Source organism: Gymnoscopelus braueri, assembly GCF_963280865.1.
Source record: "Gymnoscopelus braueri genome assembly, chromosome: 3".
Lineage (NCBI taxonomy): Eukaryota > Metazoa > Chordata > Actinopteri > Myctophiformes > Myctophidae > Gymnoscopelus > Gymnoscopelus braueri.
In genome coordinates, this window is record NC_137612.1 from 2264836 (window position 1) to 2274835 (window position 10000).

The 10000-nt window shown below is 41.7% G+C and overlaps 1 protein-coding gene across 1 annotated transcript in view; it reads right to left on the minus strand.

Annotated features, from left to right (window-relative positions):
* bsnb (bassoon (presynaptic cytomatrix protein) b) overlaps nt 1–10000 on the minus strand; it is a gene marked incomplete at its 5' end in the record, with an annotated part of 124920 nt that overhangs the window by 108507 nt on the left and 6413 nt on the right. Inside the window, one exon of the mRNA XM_080425038.1 lies at nt 2795–3164. Coding sequence (XP_080281164.1) covers nt 2795–3164 — 370 coding nt within the window. The remainder of the gene's footprint in view (nt 1–2794; nt 3165–10000) is intronic.

Here is a 10000-nt window from a genome sequence, read left to right on the forward strand (position 1 = left end):
TCTCAGTGTGTGACAAGCCCATAGCAGCTCAATTGAAAAATACCAACATCCACCTCCTCCAGTGTTCCCTTTTCTCCCATCCTCCCCTTCACATTCTGTCATGAGCCATCCTTCACTCTGTTCTGTCTCCATAGTAAGTCCACTCTCTCTCTCTCTCTCTCTCTCTCTAGCGTTCTCTCATCTATTTTCTATTACTTTCCCTCACCTTCCCACCTCTCTCACCCATCATCTAGCTCCTCTGTCGCCCCAATAGTCTCTTCCACTACTATTATCGTTCCTCATTCACACATACACTGTACACACCATACCGTGCATGCGCGCCCACGTGCACAACAACGAGGCACCAGTACATTTACATAATGTGAGATGAAAACCACCTACTCCCTCAGACCATTATATTTGCTCGGGCTATTGGCAGTGCAATTGGCTTACAGTCTATACGACCGTACCATGGTAGCATAGACATTGTAGTGTAGTAAAGTGACATGGTCATTTGGCAGTACATTGTAGTGTAGTAAAGTGACATGGTCATTTGGCAGTACATTGTAGTGTAGTAAAGTGACATGGTCATTTGGCAGTACATTGTAGTGTAGTAAAGTGACATGGTCATTTGGCAGTACATTGTAGTGTAGTAAAGTGACATTGTCATTTGGCAGTACATTGTAGTGTAGTAAAGTGACATTGTCATTTGGCAGTACATTGTAGTGTAGTAAAGTCACATGGTCATTTGGCAGTACATTGTAGTGTAGTAAAGTGACATGGTCATTTGGCAGTACATTGTAGTGTAGTAAAGTGACATTGTCATTTGGCAGTACATTGTAGTGTAGTAAAGTCACATGGTCATTTGGCAGTACATTGTAGTGTAGTAAAGTGACATGGTCATTTGGCAGTACATTGTAGTGTACTAAAGTGACATGGTCATTTGGCAGTACATTGTAGTGTAGTAAAGTCACATGGTCATTTGGCAGTACATTGTAGTGTAGTAAAGTGACATGGTCATTTGGCAGTACATTGTAGTGTAGTAAAGTCACATGGTCATTTGGCAGTACATTGTAGTGTAGTAAAGTCACATGGTCATTTGGCAGTACATTGTAGTGTAGTAAAGTGACATGGTCATTTGGCAGTACATTGTAGTGTAAGTGACATGGTCATTTGGCAGTACATTGTAGTGTAGTAAAGGGACATGGTCATTTGGCAGTACATTGTAGTGTAGTAAAGGGACATGGTCATTTGGCAGTACATTGTAGTGTAGTAAAGTCACATGGTCATTTGGCAGTACATTGCACCCGTGACTCACTTGAGTTGATTAGAGGCCTTTTGACAAGATGAAACAGCCAGACTTGACTGACAGCCAAAGTGAACCGTGACTTAATTCACTCAGCTATTGTGTACTGTAAATCTACCATGTATCACTGCCTGGAAGGACAAAGCACGGTTAAAGGCCTATGACTCATTATTACGGAAACGGCATGATGTACAATGAGAGGAACGGCTCTGTGTCACCCGATTATCAGAAATTGCCATCGTAACAGTCATAAACGGCTATGTACATGTAATGCAGCGACCAGCCACAGGAATGCTGTTACCAAAAAAGTAGTCTTCGGCAACAGCTAAAGTGCCTCCTTTAACCAAAATCTTAAAGAGGTGGTGCCATGGTTTTGCACTTTTTCTGTTTTTCATGTGTCTATGAGGTTGATAGAACTTCATTAAGCCCCCTGGTGGTGTTTTTATTGTGTTTTATGTCTTCTCTGACTATTTTGAGTTTCTACCTGGAGGCTGAAACCTTGAGGGTCAAACGTGCCAATAGAGAAACATCGCTTTAGTGACATAGTAAAAATATACCCTCCCCCTCATTATCATAACACAACAGGTGGGTGGTGCTAAGGTGGTGGAGGAGGTGCTAAGGTGAGAACCAGGTATACTTAGGGCGCGTTCGAAAATTACGCACCGGAGCACACTCGCCTATTAGTTTGTATTGGCCAGTGCGCTCAGTGCTGTATTTTCGAACGCACCCTGTATGAACTGGAGGCGTGTCCACATAAAAACATAATTTTAACACTTTCTGTACACTTTTTTGAAAAAAAATCTTCCTACTAGTATAACCATAATACCTGATGATTATGTTTTAGGGGGGGGGGGGGATCACTGAAAATCACGGCACCCCGTCTTTAGATACTGTAAGGGTGCATTTCTGATACTCTCAAGAGTTCAATGGACACCCTTGTTTTTTAACCAGTGTTAATTTCGTCGACTAAAAAAAAAATGTTTGTCGACTACCTTTTTTCATTGACGAAAACTAAATATAAACTAAGCTATGACGACTAAAACTAAGGCTAAATATATTGACAATTTCGTCAACAAATAAAAACTAGACTAAAATGTTACAGGGAGGGAGGGACCTAGTGGAGAAGAGATCCAGTAGAACTAAAATACAAGTCATTGTTGCGCTCTGAAAATAGCAGATCTACAAGCTCACAACGCGTCGCAGCGCGACACGTTGTGAGCTTGTAGATCGGCTATTTTCAGCATGCAACCAAGTGTAAGATCAGCCACTACGACGCCATCAAGGCACCGCCCAAAATACATTATAGTCGACTAAATCAACTGTAGATTTAGTCGACTATAATCTTATGATATTTAGTCGACTAAGACTAGACGAACAGTAAAACATTTCAGATGACTAAAATATGGCTAAAACTAAATGGAATTTGATTCAAAAGACTATGACTAAAACTGGATACAAATTTGCTGTCAAAATCAACACACATGCTGCCCACATGCACTCACTGCCTACCTCTGTGAGGTGTGGGTTGGGGTTGAACCCACACTGGTTGCACACACTGGAGCGACACTGTGTGCATGTGTTGATGTTTGGCTGGCCGTCCACGATGCCCGTCAGGTCGGCGGTTTTGCAGACGGGGCACAGCTTGCTGCTAGGCATGGGCGCAATTTGAGGCACAGAGTACGGCGACGTAGGAACGCTGCCCGCCGGGGAGACGGAGGGGGACCTCCCTCCGGTCTTGTCGCCCCCCACGTCCACCTGGAGGCTTTTTCTGGCGACGTGACCCTGGCCCTGGCCCTGGGCGGCCAGCCTGTCCCCGGGTCCACTCTGGGGGGCCCCTGCTTTGGGCCCCGGGTCTGTTTGGGGTGGTCTGCCGGATATGCTGTGGAAACAGCGAGACAGCGGAAAAGGGAGATGATCAGCGGTGCCAGATTTTGCGAGAGAAATAAGTAACCAGGTCTATGAAAACAAGCCCAAAAGAAGCAACTATAGGCCACATGAGCACTTTGAACCTATATGCATTGGATATTTGAAAATAGCAGATCTACAAGCTCACAACGCATTGCATCCGTTGTGAAAGTATATAAATATTTTTGGAAACATTTTAACAACGCCCGTGGCAAAAAATGTTTTCAAATGGGGATACGCAGACAAATACATATTAATTTGGGGTCGTCGACGTGAAAAGGTTTGAGAACCACTGGTTTTAACAACATTTAGGAAACAAGCCCAAATAAGCAAATACACTTTAGAAACAAGCCCAAAAAAACGCAACCCGCAACTACCAATATTTACCAGCAACTTGACAGAAAAACAAGCCCAATGTCGATTATAATAAGTAGACATGGCAACACTGGAGATGATACATGTGGGTCCTGCGCACAAGATGTAACTGATTTCCATGTATTTAAAACTGAACATTAAACACATTCAGATTTCAAGGTGCTTTTTGTCACATGCGTGCGTGCGTGCGTGCGTGCGTGCGTGCGTGCGTGCGTGCGTGCGTGCGTGCGTGCGTGCGTGTGTGTGTGTGTGTGTGTGTGTGTGTGTGTGTGTGTGTGTGTGTGTGTGTGTGTGTGTGTGTGTGTTTCAGAAACATAACATACAGTAGGGGTAAGTAGCATATATTTGTGTAATTTAGGCTTTCTTGCTTCATTGCTTAGACGCCCACACCATGAGCAATTCTAGCCTCCCTGGCAATGGAAATAGATCCAGTTCTCCCAGCTCAGGCAGTCGGCAAGTATATGCTCTCTATATATCACAATTGTATTACATAACTCTTATGGCAGAAGGCGCACGCACGCACGCACACAAGCACGCACACACGCACGCACGCACGCACGCACGCACGCACGCACGCACGCACGCACGCACGCACGCACGCACGCACGCACGCACGCACACACGCACACACGCACACTCACACACACACACACACACACACACACACACGCACACACACGTACACATGCACACGCACACACAAATCATCATCACCAATTTCCCATTTTCTGAGTAGAGAGGCAATCAAGTCTATATTTAGACTATATAATTGAAAACATGGCTCAGTCATCATACTGTAAGTCATTAGTTCTATATCATAAATATTTGCTCATAAATGCAAATGCTGAGAATTCACATTGCCTCTCAATTGTGTATTCCAGGTGTATTGCACTGTGCAGCTACAGCAGGGTTGGGCAACTTTGATCATGCAGAGAGGGCCACTATATTTCCACACTCACTCCAGAGGGCCACATTGCATATACTGTTAGGCAGACACCTCTTATCTTCCTTATTTAACTTTGTTCGTGAATGAATGACGTACTTCACCATTTTTATGTCACACAAAAGTAGCAAAAATAGCCGATCTACCAGCTGAAAATGCGTCGTACAGGGACGCGTTTTGAGCTTGTAGATCTGCTATTTTTTGCTATTTTTGAATTGGAATCCTGTTTTTTTTGTGGCTATTTTTTAATTGGAAAAAACTTAAATACAAATACATTGGACATAAGAAAGACAATTTTAATACTAGTCATTAAGCTACTAATATAGACTGAAGTAATTAAAGCGGGTCATGGTTGCATGTTTGTTTTGTAACAATTGTAACAGCTGAAATCAATAATATATCAGTATTCTGATATTAACCTGCGGGCCGCATTAAGTAGGATAAGGATAATTCCTTTTAACAGGACGTTCATGAAAGTCCTTGCGGGCTTGTTTCCAATGTAATGAGGGCCTGTGAGCAATTGGGGTTAAGAGTCTTGCTCAGGGACAAATTTCATTTCATCGACACATATGCTGGCGTGGCCTGGAATCGTACCTGGGGCAACCAGGGCCTCTGGCTCCCTAGGCGGGCTCACTAACCACTCAGCTATGGCCGCCCACGTGAAGGTGGGGGCCGAAAGGTGGGGGCTGCATGTGGCCCCCGGGCCGCCAGTTGCCCATGTATGAGCTACAGTATTGTCCTGGCATCAGTGATGTGGTTGATGTGGAGCGAGGGCAGTGAATCATCAATAATTGCTCACTTTAGATTTTTTTTTTCTCAGTGTGCTGTTTCTGTCCCATGGGCATTATGTTAGATATTGCTGCCAGCAATTAAATGGGAATAGAGGAAATCTTCCATCAAAACAAATAAGACCTTGTTGTGTCATGTCCAGTGCTTTGTACCTACTGCTATGATGAGTGAAGGGCAGAAATATAGGAGCTGCTGCCCTCCTATACCCCGTCTCCCCATGAATCCTGGGTTCATGTATAGGTGACACCATTAACCAGTGGTGTAACTAAGTACATTTACTCAAGTACTGTACTTAAGTATACTTTTGAGGATTTTTGACTTTACTGGAGTAGATTTCCAATTTCCAATACTTTTACTTCTACTCCAGAGGCAAATTTTGTACCTTTACTCCACTACAATTATGTGAAAACTTTAGTTACTAGTTACTTTGCAGATTTTGAATATTAGTACAAAACACACCAACCACTTCAGCCCTAAACATATTTCAGCCATTTGAAGATAGCAGATCTGAAAGGTCACAATGCGTCGCGATACGAATGCGAAACATTCAACGATATGTTGTATAAACACTATTTGCCCCCTGCAGCTTTCTCACGTCTTGCTGACGGCAACCCATGACTGACCCAGCCTAGCAGGACCTGTGCTCTGAGGAGCACACTTTATAAAGATCTTAAAGGGTAAGACCACTTTGGTAGAGGTTTGGGTTGTGTATTTACCTTGCCATGATGTAACTCCAAAGGTGGAAAAGAAATCCAAAATAATTGCTCCATTGATTAGAAATTGATAATTCAAAATATGCTCCTCATTGACTTACATTGTACGGTAAAACAGCTCTCAAAGTCACTCTTTTAGCACATAAATGAACAAACAAAGTTGATTCAGACAATATAGAACATCACCAAACCCAGTACTGTTTTCTTTTTTTTTTTTAATGTTAACTTCCTGTTGATTTAGCTATTTTTATTAAGAAGAAAACCTGGACTGGATTCGCGGATCCAGATCCGGATCTTCAAATAGTCAAATCAGCAGGAAGTTAACATTTTTATAATAAAAAAAAACAGTACTGGGTTTGGTGATGCTCTATATTGTCTGAATCAGTTTTGTTCGTGTTCGTTTACGTGCTTATAGAGTGACTTTGAGAGCTGTTTTACCGTACAATGTAAGTCAATGAGGAGCAAATTTAGAATTATCAATTTCTAATCAATGGAGCAATTATTTTTGATTTCTTGTCCACCTTTGGAGTTACATCATGGCAAGGTAAATACACAACCCAAACCTCTACCAAAGTGGTCTTGCCCTTTAATTATGTAAAAACAAGGTACTAGGCTGCTACTGCTACAGATCATCAGAACTCAAAGAAATGTTTGGACAAATTCGATTTTGTTCTCTTTAAACCATCAGAGGGTTCTGTTTGGCGCAATAGCCCAAATCTCAGTTTTACTCCTGAGAGAGCAAAGTGTAAGTTCTCTTTTTAGAAGCTCTCTACAGACAGCAGCAGTCTGTTGAGAACACCTCCAGGAGTTTGTGTGATTTCTAAGCAAGGATCATGTTGAAAGCACTAATTTGCTTTTTATCACTGAGTGGATAATGAAGCATTTGAAAGCCTGCCTGCCTGTCTGTCCTCTCTAGTCTAATGAGAACTCCTCTAGACCAATTGGTTCTCAAACTCTTTCATGTCAAGGACCCCCAAATTGATACATATTAGCCCACGGACCCCCATTTGAAAAGGTATGCCAGGGACCCCCAAAAGAGAGCATTTTTAAGACTATAGTAATGATTCGCAACCATTTTAATTACATTTTTATCTCTGGAACCGCAATCTACACTGAATCATCAATTTTAATCTAACTCAGAGAGTGTACAAATGGAACCAAATGGACCCTTACGGGTCCATTTGTACACTCTGTGAGTTACTGGTCCATTTGGTTCCTGACAATCAATCATTTGACTGGGGAGTGGGTACCCCCTAGAACCCCTTCAAGGACCCCTGGGGGTCCCCGCACCCCACTTTGAGAACCAATGACCAGCTATGGCAACCCTAGACCAGCTTTGAACTCGTCTTATCTGTTGCACGGGCGTTATTTGACAGCAGCTCAGGTGATTTTTGTTACTAAAGAAATAGTATTTGTGCTCAAACGGCAGATTTGACTATTTTCAAGCACTCTTCATTAATCCAGGAAATGAAACAAAAACATTGCTTGACAGACGAGCAGTGATGGAAAGAGCGTACATGCCTCATGTAGCCTAGTTGCGTGGCTCAGCCTTGGGCACCAAAAAATATCTGATCTACAAGCTCAGAGCACGAATGTGAGCTTGGATATCAGATATTTTTAGAGCAGCACCATGGCTGGTGAGCAGAGATCTTTTGTTTCCCCCGCGTCTCCATTATTTATCATATTATTATGCTGCTAGATCTTAAGCTTGCGTACTTTCACTAAGTTAGGCCTAATGCAGCAGGACAAAGCGTTGTGTGTGCGTTGTGTTTCTGACCTCTGACCTCCGCCACTAAGGAATGCGCCTGCCGCCGGCGCAACCTGTTCTTAAACCATTCAATCCGGGAAGGCATCTGTGTCACTTTAGATTCCTTTGGCTATTCAAAAATAGCCAAAGGAAAACAAGCTCATAGCTCATGTTTAATAGATACAGTGCATTTTCAATTGTGTATGCACAAAAAGGATGAGCTGTTTTCTTTCAGCGGGGTCATTGAATTGGAGGTGAATTGTGAAACATTTTGGCTGCTGGTTTAGCACTGGTTTCTCTGAGAACTCCTCTTCTGTTGATGAAAAGGCAGTAGTCTGAATAAAATGTTACACCCAAGTAGGAATGCAAGGATATCACTTTTCCACTGACGATATCATTTCTGAATGAACATTTAAAGTATAGCTCCGTTCACTAAATTCACAGCCTTACCCATTACATTGTTTTCACATTAATTGTCAATACTAAATGGACAGAAATATATTTCCCCATTAAAGAGTTTGGGCATTATTCCTCAGTACAGGTGAAAAGGGAAGTAATCAAGTCTCTTTGCTTTGCCTTCTAAACATGTAAGTCTTGGTAGCACATTTCAGCATTAGGGCAATTCTTCAATATACATTTTAGCACTGACTTTGGCACAATATTCAACATTTGCATGAATACCAGTGCACCCCTACAGCCAAGAGATGAGAGTTACATAACAGTAGGCCAACTTTTCATTTTGTTTCATTACAACAGATTACAAAGATGGAAAGGCTTATCAATGTTCAGTTTTTTCCAAGAATGTTCAAAATGTGGGAAAATAGCCCATCTACAAGCTCAAAATAGGTCGTGAACTTTTAAGACTAAGGCTATTTTCTGTGTGCATTGTATGACAATTAAAAAATAAGGCTTAAGTGATTAAAGAGGTGGTGCCATGGTTTTGCACTTTTTCTGTTTTTCAGGTGTCTATGAGGTTCATAGAACTTCATTAAACTCGCTGGTGCTGTTTTTATGGGCAATGGTGTCTTCTCTGACTATTTTGAGTTTCTTCCTGGAGGCTGAAACCTTGACGTTCCAATAGAAAAACAGCCATTTAATGCAGTAGAAATATACCCTCCCTCTCATTATCATAACACAACAGGTGTGGGCTTGGCTAAGAAAAAGCACATGTAGCAACAGAGGGGGGAGGGGAGGGGCATGGGGCAAAGTAAACACTGAGAGAGACAGAGGGAGAAAGAGAGAGAGAGAGAGAGAGAACAGAACAAAGCAGCAAAACTCACCACTATTGCAACAGATGAATGAAAGATCAGTACTTCCATATTGCATGGTGTTCACGTTGGTAAGAAGGTTAATATGAGCGATCCAAAAACCTAATCCATTCATTAAACTCCCAAGCAGGAACAATAGGGCAACAAGTAGCCAGTGATTAACTATCAGACTTCCTGTGATGGCTTTTCAAAATAAGACTCACTGAATAGTAGAAAGCGTGTACTATGGTTACTCAATACAGGTTTTAATTTGAAGTTCGTACTGGTAAGTTCCTTTCTTTCTCTTACTTAAAATCGGCAAAGAAAAAATAAAACGCATCCATTCTGTTCTCAATAATAAATAAATAAATGCATTTGCGCAACTCAGAGCAAAATGATTGACGTAAGGAACCAAATGTACCCTTACATTGCCAACATATCTGTAACTCAGAGTGTGGGAATGGACCATTTGGTTCCATTTATTTCCAACTAAAAATATAAAAATATAAATATGATATAAATTATATAAATATAATATATATTTGCATGGTATAAATATATATATATATATATATATATATATATATATATATATATATATATATATATATATATATATATATATAAAAATAATAATATAAATATAAATGGAACCAAAAGGGTCCAACTTAAACCTACGTATATGCATTGGCTATTTGAAAATAGCAGATCTACAAGCTCACAACGCGTCGCAATGCGACACGCTGTGCGCTTGTACATCTGCTATTTTCAAATAGCCAATGTAAAGGTTTCAACTGGTTACACTGATTTTGATGCTAAACAAATTTTGCTGTGGACCCTCTGGAACCCCCTCAAGGACCCCTGGGGGTCCCCAGACCCCAATTTGACAACCACTGCTCTAGAGCATTTTATAAACAACTGGGAGGGGCCATGGGCCGTCCTTTCATGAGGAGGAGGAGGGGCTAGGACAGGTGGGAGGTCTTGTAGGAGGAGGCG